The 10,719-nt window shown below is 31.9% G+C and overlaps 1 protein-coding gene across 2 annotated transcripts; it reads left to right on the top strand.

Moving 5' to 3' along the window:
* The first annotated feature begins 412 nt into the window (after positions 1-412).
* LOC141708282 (protein DEFECTIVE IN MERISTEM SILENCING 3-like) lies at positions 413-6,634 on the top strand. 2 transcript variants are annotated; one of them, XM_074511830.1, is made up of 8 exons: positions 413-579; positions 1,647-1,778; positions 1,952-2,066; positions 2,630-2,855; positions 3,506-3,697; positions 3,808-4,128; positions 5,675-5,903; positions 6,360-6,634. In XM_074511830.1, the coding sequence occupies exons 1-8, from the start codon at positions 559-561 to the stop codon at positions 6,429-6,431; spliced, it is 1,308 nt and encodes a 435-aa protein (XP_074367931.1). In that variant the 5' UTR covers positions 413-558; the 3' UTR covers positions 6,432-6,634. The 2 variants fall into 2 exon arrangements, with proteins under 2 accessions (XP_074367931.1, XP_074367930.1); XM_074511829.1 differs by having other exon boundaries at positions 415-579; positions 6,357-6,634.
* The last annotated feature ends 4,085 nt before the right edge of the window (positions 6,635-10,719 follow it).

Raw genomic sequence — 10,719 nt, 5'->3', positions numbered from 1 at the left:
GGTGAAAAGCCTCATTATTTGTTAACGATCACACACACCAAGTCATTGTAATTATTAAATGAAAATACCGAGTTGATTAAGTTTAAGCAATCTTAGGAGGGAAACTTCTCTTGCAATAATGTAGATGGCGGCAAAGAGTGAGAGAGACTATATAACAATAATGCCGCTGCAAGGAAGTTACCAGATTACCTCTTAAACATGTACAACAAAGAAAATATTAGATACACAGTTTGCTATATTCAACAATTCAGGTACAGAACTTGAACGATTAGCAAACTGCAAATGCACTTCCTGCATTTTACTCTTTAATTTTTTGAAACTTTTTTTAGAGCTCAGATAAAATTGGAAAACTAAAGCCCATATTAATGAAAGCCCAATTTTTTCTGCAAACAGAACCGCATACAATCAGCCCGTTAAGCCCGTACACCATAACCAGCCCCCACAAAAATATTAAACACACTCTCTCGCACAAAGGGGGTCTATTATACATACAACCCAACTGTAACTCTGTAAGTGTACTCCGGCAGCTCAAACCGGCGGCGACCTCAATTCTCGACCATGTATCCACCAAACGACCGCGTATGATCTCTCTCATTTACCCTTTTTATTTCACACCCACTTTATAAAATTTACTTTTTTTGAATAAATTTTTATATCTTCAGCTATGTAATTAACCTCTTAATTTCGCTTGTTTATCAGTTTTCATGTACATTTATGCTAATTTAATTTAGTTATGTAGAATTTGTACTTTGCATGTCACCGTTTCTAACTAGCTTTGAAATTTCGAGTTTTGGTAAAATTATTTTTGAGAATGTAAAATTTCTTGGGTGTTTGTATGTATCTGTTTTGGGTTTAATTTGTGTAGTTTATCATAAATACAAGTGGGTGTTTGGAAATTGAGAGAATTAGTCTGAAATTAGTCCTTATTTGATGTCTTAGATTCGGATGTTATGAATTCTAGTAATTGACAAGAACTAAAATATTGAATCACTTTTTGGTGTGGCGGATGAGGAATATGGGAATGTGTGATATGATTAAATTTTGAAACCAGGTATTAGTATGTTTTTCCGCTTGTCGGGATTAGCTTTACGTCGTGGGTATTTTTTTTCCCATTTGGCTATGGCCACCCCTAGGTCTAAAAAACTTGTTTGTGAGGAAAAATTTAAGATAAGAACGGAAACTTGTTACATTTAGGCAATTATAGTGAGATTAAGTAAAATTAATTAGAAGTGGAAAAAGAAGCTCAAGGAAATTTAGAAAAGAGGAGCATGTAACAAAATGGGGATAACTTTTCATGACATTGTTGTACCTTGCAGCATTTTCTAATTTCTTCCTATACGTTAATTACATAATTATTACATTCAAAAAATACATGTGTTGTATAATAAATGTTTTGATATTGACCTTTTGGGTGAACGTTATGGACAATTCAACAAATTTTTAATATTTTTCCTTCCATTCAAAAATTGCATACAATTTAGTATAAATTTCTAGTTGAGTGCCAATAGGATACAGTTTTTACCACCATACAATATATTGAATTTTTGCCTTACTGTCCTCCTGATGCATTATCTGGCACTGTATGTAGAGTTGTATAACAAATGTTTATGAACTTGATGATATGTAGTTTATGATTTTTTTTTCAGTTTTCCATCCAGACAAAGGGGTCGCCCGTCCAAAATCCATTGCCGATAAGGTCTCTGTACACTGTCCCTACTCCAAAGGCTGAAATAGAAAGGGCACCTTTACAGGTGGATGCAATCGTTGATAATACCAAGGTTGTCGAGGATATTAAAGATGCATATATTATTCGTCTTGCATATTATTATGATATATAAAATGTCTTCTAGTTCTTAGTATCAAGATCTGAGTCAATTCTGTTCTATGCATTATCAGCTGATAACTCGTACTTATTTCATCTAATGTCATGTTTTTGGCTGTATAATTGCAGCACTATCAAGACGATCTACAAAAATTAGGTCTGAAAATTAAGCAACATGAAGACCATATTAAATTTTTGAGGACCCAAAAAAACATCTTAGAAGATTCCATTTTAGACATGCAAGGTATGCAGTATCATGTTAGAAACAAAGTTAATATATTCTTAAAGTAGCATTTCATCTCCATATATGTCAACATTATTTTTTTTAAAGAAGATTTATTACCAGCTAGTTGGCAGAGGTCACATGGAATCCATCAGAATTAAAATATCTAATATTTTCATATGACACCTCGTATCTAGTATCTTAACATCAATAAAATTTTCTAAAAAATATTCGAAGGATCACTTCTGTACTTAGTGCTGCCTATTTTACAGATAAAGGTAATTGTTTTCACTTCATGACATAAACTTTTTGTTTGAAATATCACTTTTTGATTGTCACACAAATCCAGGCTTCAAAAGTAGGTTTTAAGGGCCCAGTGGTTCATATCGGGAATCTCATCTTTTTCCAAACTCAAAAAGATTTAAAACCTTGCTATTTTAAATTTGGAGGCAAAAGGGGATTTAGTATGACAATTTTGGTTTTAAACCTTAAATATAGTCAGATTTTTGACTCTGCCGCAACAACGTTTTTATCAATTCATTTGCTTATGTTTCAATATTTTTTTGGTTACATGCATTGGTCAGTTACTATTGGGAAGTATCATACATCTACTGAATCTGTGACTGAAAATGTGGATGCTCAAATTGAGGAAGGAACATCGGAATATTTAAATCAGGGGAAATCTGCTGCCGGGCTTATATGCCAGCTAAAAGCTGGTCATGAAATTCAGGTCTCTCAAAGTCCACTAGTGAAGGATGTGCTTGGCATTGTTGCTACACTTGGAAAAGTAGATGATGAAAACCTTGGCAGGTCAGTGTTATGCTTATTATTCCTATTCTTAAAATTTCAGGTTGTATGGTTGCAATGTTTCAAAAAGTTTGTACCTTCTTAGATGATTCTATCTCTCCTATATAATAATTTAGAGCACTTTAAACATACACAAAGAAATCTATGTTTAACGTGTTTTAGCTGAGCAAAAGTTTGCTGCTATTGGATGAAATACAAAATAGTTTATTGCATATTACTGGGATTTTTTAAAGATGATGTGAATAACTCATATCCCAGTTATAATTACCTCGGATTAGCAATAAGGTGTAATTGTGTAATCAGATTTCTTATGTTTTTATATACTGAATAAGGGTTTGGACTGAATGAAAGTTTGCTAAAGGTATCCCTCCATCCTCCCCGGCATAAAATTATGATGATGATGTTTATAATAGTATTAACAAAAAAAAAGTTCTTGTTCTTGGGGGCAGTCATATATATTCATTCCAGTCGTAGTAGTTGTGGTTTCACAAATGAAGATGATACGGGGTTGAAAATCTTATTGACCAGATTTACACAAGGCTGGGATGATATGTCGAGTTCTATAAGTATGTTGTTTCGTAACAAAATTATTGTTGTTGTTCTATTGATATTATTATCATATTATGTGATGAATTGTACATTTATTGAGCTAGGCTTCTTGCTGAGTACTTGGGGAAAGAGGCCATGATGGCTCTTGTTTGCAAAACCTCTGATGGGGTTAAGGCTATGGAGTCTTCTGATATAGAAGGTGTTATAAATAGGAATTCTGGCCTTCATGAGATTGGGTCTTCTATTGGACGTACTTTAGAAGGGGGATTTCGTGTCATATGTCTCAATGATTTAAGGTATGTTGTACTATGTTGTAAATTATTATTCTTCACCGTGTTTCCTTCTTACTCTTAAAATCTCTCTCCCTCTCCCCTTCTCCCTCTCCCCTTCCTTTTTATGCACGCAGACCATATGTTGGCGAGTTTGTAAGCAACGACCCACAAAGGAGGCTTGATCTTTTAAAGCCAAAATTGCCAGGTGGAGAAATCCCACATGGCTTCATCGGATATGCTGTGAATCTGGTCCATATTGACCACCACCACTTGTTCTGTGTTACATCATCTGGCCATGGCCTTAGAGAGACTCTTTTCTATCATCTTTTCTCGCACCTGCAAGTTTATGGATCTAGGGAAGACATGCAGCAGGCCCTTCCCTTCATAAGCAGTGGAGCTGTATCTTTGGATGGTGGAATAATAAGGAGTCCTGGTGTTTTTAACCTCGGCAGTAGGTAAGGGCTCAATTATCACAATCTCTATTTGGTTTTTTTTTTGCATAATCTTGATTGATCATCTCCTCTTAGCGGCATATACATTGCGACAACTTTGATTGTACTTCCTAATTTGCATAATCTTGATTAATAAAATCCTCTTAGCAGCATATAGATTGTGACAACTTTGATAGTATTCTTAGCGGCATATACATTGCGACAACTTTGAATGTACTTCCTAATTTGCATAATCTTGATTAATAAAATCCTCTTAGCAGCATATAGATTGTGACAACTTTGATGATATTCATTTTACAACTATTCATCTTCTAGGAACAACTTTATATAGTAGCAAAGAATTTTTATATTGTAGAGTATAATAAGTGGCCTGTGGTGGTTGCTTATATATGTATAACATTTCTTTGACTGTTACTCTGTGACTTGAGTGAATAATAAGGGAAGGATTTGCTATGCCTTGAGACTTAGGTGCTCAAATCCGTAAAGTCCTTGTAAGGTTTGATATATATATATTTATATATATCACGTGCGATGCTCAAGTTATTTTTAATATTTGTTATTTTATTATTTTTATTTTAATATTTATATTTCTAGAGATGTATTTAAATTAGAATTTTTATATTTGTAATTAAATGAAATAGGTTTTTAAAATAATTAGTCATGTTAAAATAGATATTTTTGAATAATTAATCTTTAGAGATGTATTTAAAATTGATATAGATATATTTGTTTTAACATAAAAAGTTTTTTTTTTTAATTAATAGCCCAGTAAGTTTTTTTTTGAAATGAGTAGACCGGAGAGATGTGTTTGAAATTAGAATAAAATTATGTATTTCTTAGATTAGTTTTTTAAGACACTTGGTTCTGTTAAAGTAGGTTTTAAAAAGAAATAGAGACAAGTATAAAAAAAAGAACTTAATGTTTCGGCCTTCAATAAGATAGCATAGATATAATCAGAAATGCACCGCCTCAGTGGAATATAAATTATATACAAGTAGTACTGACCGATTACCAAACTTTTAATGTTTTGGTTTCAATAATATAATATAGATTATAGGTCCTGAATATGGTTTAATATTAATGCAATTTTGTACTAGTTATGCCATCACACATCAGCAGGCCAAACAGTACCTGTACCGATGTATATAGATTCATCCTCGTAGAATCACATGTGCAAACCTTTGATTATTTCATAAGATATATATATGTGTGTGTGTGTGTATATATATATTCTTTGTATTGCCAATATTATCTACTCCCTCCGTCCCACCCCATTGTTAACATTGGGGTGGGGCCCAGAGATTAAGAAAGGTAAAGAAAAGAGAAGAAAAAATGGGTAAGTTAGTGGGACCTACTGAAATTGGTGAAGAAAAATATGCTATTTTAGAAAATGTTAACAATTGGAATTTGGATGGGACATCCCAAAAAGGAAAGTGTCAACAATCCATTGGGATTGAGGGAGTATATAATGTTGAATGTACAGTTATTTTATATGCAATTATAATTTTAAATGGCGCCATCCTTATTTCTCCAACTTCCATGATTTAAGGGAAGAAGCACAAGTGAAGTTCCCGAGGATCTCTGGAAAATCAAGTTTACCTGAGAACTACTATGAGATTGAAAATATTTTGAAGAGCAAAAAGTGGAATAAGGAAAGATTGCTGGATGATATGCGTCGAGAGCAATCATTATTGGACCAGGCCAAGTTCAATTTTGAAATCAAGAAAAAAGAGTTTGTTCGCTTCTTGGCACAGAGTTCACAGTATGCTCCTGCTCAGGTATTGTCTTGATTAAATTTAAGTCACCAATCATTAACAGGATAATTGATTCTTTACAACTGCATTACACATTTACACTAATCAGAGTAGCTCTAAATATGTCTTGGATTGATTATTTTTGCCCATTTTCACATATTCACAACTTTTTAAATTATGTCTACCAGTCATGTCAGTGTTGATTACGTGTGCATGAGAGTAAACAGTCGTTTTAGTTAGTTAAGAAGGCTGTAAGTAGATCAAATGAGCTTCCCCCGATTAATTTTCCGCAAATAGGCATTTGCTAGTTAAGATGGTTTTTTGTCATATATATGCTTTCCTCTTCCCCCAAGCAATATGTTGTGGTTAAACGAAGAGTTGTATTACAGATGAATATCTATAGTGGATACCACAATTATCAAGAAAAAATAATGAAATGCCTATTCAACATCTAAGTCTGTTTTTTTTAATGTCCAGCAGCAGTACCATCATCAGCAGCAGTATCATCAGCAGCAGAGTCCAGCTGGTAGAGAGAGATCAACCCCCAGATGAAACAGCCTCTCTAATCATTGTGATCATCTATGATTAATGTCTGTAGATGGAGGTTCTTGGCTTGTCTTAGTGTAGCGAAAATGGCCATCACATTCAAGTGTGTTCAATTCTATAATAGACGTTTTCTTAGTTTGCATCCCCCATCCGTGAGTGTGAATGTTGTAGTTTCTCATACCAACCAACCATAGATCCCTTATTTTTAACTTTTTTAAGTAACTTGCAACATAATAGATATAGTTATATAATAATATGCCAAAAAAATTTCCGTAATGGTAAGCAACTCTGCTGGTGGTTTCAATAATAGAAAGTGTCCCATTTTATAAAGAACGACAGGGAGTTCAAATACTAAAATTAGTTTGAATGTAGTTTTATATTCTTAATAGTTACATGTTTAGCAGAAAAAAGGTTTGTAAACTACAAACCACCAAGTTTAATTAAATAAAAGAAATACTATTTACTTAAAAGTAAATCGGCTACAATTTTTAAAATTTTATAATATCATTACAAATTTTTGGGTGAAAAAATTCAAGACTTTTAGATTTCCTGCTTTGAAGATATCGTTTAGTGAGCGTATTGTATGCAGAATATATTATATATTGTGAATTGTACTATATGATGTTTTTATATGTTCCTGAAAGTTAGTTTTTGAAGTTAACGCAAATTGGTTTTGTGTTTTTGTCTTTTTTGTTTTTTTTTCTAAAATATGATGTTCTTATACAATCCACAATTTATTTTTAATTCTTATAAAATAAAGAGAAAAAAGATAATCACTAAAATATCTCATATTCAAGATCAATAACTCTCCCTGTCCCAAAATTTGGCAAATCGTTTTTAAAAATAATTGCCTAATGCGTATTTTCGAGTGTCGCATCTGATGCCCCGTCGGATGCCGAGTCCCGCCGGATGCCGAATCAGGTGGTAAATACGGTACATGAAAATACATATCATGCATTAGACCGAAATGCACAAGAGACAAAATTTCGTATCTGCAAAATATTTAATGCCAAAATTTTGAAAAAGGCCAAACTTTTGAAATAGGGTAGGCAGGAATGTATTGAAGATGGGTATAATCATCCAAAAATAAATGAAATATAATTAAATTTATAAACAAAATGTATCACGTTCCAAATTAATTTTTAGAATTTTTAATTCAAGAGCGGACCTCATTTTTCACCTCCCAAAATGACATATTTACGTGATAATCTCAAGATCAAACTATCGACCCACGTTATTACGGGGTGGTGCCCCTAAATGTCACTTGAGGTTAAAAATAGCCTTAAATGTCACTTCAAAACGGTACATCCTAACGTTTATGCAAAATACATAAAACGGTACTTCGTGTAACGTTTTGACATTTTGAATTTTTTTTTATGCGCAAAACGGTAGATAAAGTACCGTTTTGATACAAAACGCTATATGATGTACCGTTTTGAGCCAAAACGTTACTTCAACTAACGTTTTGCACATTATAAAAAGATTAAAAAAAATAAAGTACAAAAATGGCACACTAAGACAAATTACTGTTATAAAGTGATATTTTGGGCCATTATTTTCAAAAGCAACATTTTGGACTATTTTTAATTCACCTCTCTTCATCTCAAAGTTGAAACCCCATGTTTCAATTTCCCCATTTCATAAATCAAACAGTTTCTCAAACATGACTGTTATCACTCTTTCTCAGTTTAGATTCTTTGTACTTGATCACATACACACTGTCCGTGCATACAATTTTCAAACCAGTTCAAGAACTAAACTGGATGATTATATAAGTAGTACTGATTATCATAGGCCTGTTTTAATGAAATACTATATACTTTTTTTTATAAGGGTTATGATAATTTTAAGTATTTGAAGGGTTTTAATATGTGGATTAGTGTTTTTAGTGCTTGTGGCGATGGGATTGATGTTAGGCCTGGTGGAAAAGTTGTGCAATTGCCTGGTAAAGATGGTGTCAGTTCCGGTGGTTGGAGTGGCGGGTTTGGGGGAAAGGATGAGTCTTGGGGAGGATCTTGTATGGGTAATACTTTTCCGACTCCTAAAGAGATTTGTAAAGGGGCTTGATAAGTTTGTTACTGGACAGGAAAGAGCTATAAAGGTAGTAACTTCGGTTTAGTTGCTATGACTGTTATTATCTTTATTTTATAATTATTGTTCATTATGAATTGCTAAAAGATTGCACACTTTTATAATAATCACTACTTTAAGATTTTACCCTGATACAGCTGCGTGTGGCACTCCTTTCTGTATGGCCAAATCAATCCTATATATTGTTGGTTTGAAGCTCAATGACTCAATGTAGTTGTTGTAAAACGAACTAGGAGAAATCAGATTAAGTAAATGGATTGGTTTATCATGCAATTACATTTGTGATATCATGGACACTTAAGTAATATGCATGGTTGCAGGCACTAGCTGTTGCGGTTTATAACCACTATTAGAGAATATGTAGCGACACATTGGACAAGTATGTAGCTTTGCACCTTCTTCTCAAGTTTATTTTTTTTTTCTAGATATGTGTTGTGCGCTTGTGCTTCGATTTTGTGTTGTATTATATTAATTGTAAAAATTGTCAAACTGCTGATTGGTTAGGGTTGAGCACGTTGCTTTGAATAAGGCCTTTTTATTATGTTAGTGCCATATCATGTTTATCTTTCTTTATGATATTATTTTAAAGCTGAATATGACTAGAAACAAAAGATGATCGACACGCTTGAGGTATGCTGTTGACTAATAGGAATTTCATACCCCTCCCTTTCCCCTATTTGATTGGGTGAGAATTAATAAAACAGGACTATCACATTGTACTAAGAAACACGTCAATTAATGTATCCTTTGAACATCAGACCTCTCTCCTTTCAACACAAAAAGTGCATTTTACTTTAAAATAGTTGTCTTTTATGCATCTTGTGTATATAAAGATGTATGTATGTATAATCAAAGATATGTAAGTTGTAAGTTGTTTAATAATGCTTATATTGTAGGCATATATACGTGATCGTGTTGACATGTTGGAATATTTGTGAAGTGCATTCAGTCAATACGTTAATTAGTTATGTGTATTCAAATGAAATGTTAATTGATGTTTCATATGTCATGGCGATGAAGATCTAATTTCGCGAAAACTGTAAGTTATAAATTATTAGGAATTAGTATTCGGAAAATTGAATATTTGTTCGATTCGTTACCCGTTTAAGTCACAGAATAACGATTAAGCAATATAAAATTGGATTTAATAAAATATTAATTTTTATATAAATTATAAATAATAATTGTATACATTCTCCACATATAATATAATATAATAATACCTAGGAAACATGAGTGCCAGTAAGCATAAAATAGTTAAATTAGTTAATTACTTTAGGGAATTGTTAAATAAGCTCGAAGTGTTACTATTTAAGCTCCATTTAAATATATAAATTACTTATATACCCACATTTTTACTATTCAAACTTCATCATATCATGGATAATTTTGTAATTAACATGTTAAATTAGAGATTAAATAACAATACTTGAGCTTATTTAACAATTTCCTTAATTATAATATTATTTAGATGTAAGTATGTTTATATTTAGTAACTATATTATCTAGTTAAGAATATTATCGGGTATAAATATATATATGGTAGCAAATAATTAATAGGTATGAGTTATTATTAAAAGGATTTGTTTTCTTTTATCGTTGATTTTATATTTTTACTTACTCTCCAAGTTACTTGTTCATCAAGTCTTAGAAGTTCTATATAAACAATTTTAATCTTTTTTTATTGAATAGAGTTGAATAATATGAATTGAATATGCGGATTTGTCCGTTTCTTTCTATTCTTTGCGGAGATAGGCCTTATCCCCCCTATTACCCCATCCATAACCCCTTGTCTTGCATCAAAGTATATACGAAAATACGACAAAGGAAAAAATATGAAAATTGGGGTGTTGGGGATTTGACAAATATTATATTATAATATTAAATATGCATGTTATTTATATATTTTATTTTACGAGTAAGATTTGTATTCAAACTAAATTGTCAAACAAATAAGTTCAGTATCCTTAATGATTTAGATAATAATTATTTAGTAATATTACTCTTGCATTATAAGGTACTCCCTCCGTCCCACTAGATTCTTTACATACTTTTTTCTCATGTTTGACACACATTTTAAGGCTACTATAAAGTATAATTTTATAATTTATTTTTAGAATTTTCTTTTTCTGTATAAAAGTTTAAACATTATATTTTGATATAAAAGAAAAAAATATATAAAATTATTTAGGGAACCATGCTT

The sequence above is a fragment of the Apium graveolens genome, chromosome 2 (assembly GCF_009905375.1).
Source record: "Apium graveolens cultivar Ventura chromosome 2, ASM990537v1, whole genome shotgun sequence".
NCBI classification, from domain to species: Eukaryota; Viridiplantae; Streptophyta; class Magnoliopsida; order Apiales; family Apiaceae; genus Apium; species Apium graveolens.
This window is presented reverse-complemented; position numbering and strand designations above follow the sequence as displayed.

What these genes read in the sequence shown, in the direction of transcription:
- LOC141708282 (XM_074511829.1), top strand. Translation starts at nt 559, where the DNA reads ATGTATCCACCAAACGACCGC. An exon ending in TTCCATTTTAGACATGCAAG is followed by an intron (nt 2,067 to 2,629) that starts GTATGCAGTATC and finishes TGCATTGGTCAG; the next exon opens with TTACTATTGGGAAGTATCAT. An exon ending in GTTTTTAACCTCGGCAGTAG is followed by an intron (nt 4,129 to 5,674) that starts GTAAGGGCTCAA and finishes CCATGATTTAAG; the next exon opens with GGAAGAAGCACAAGTGAAGT.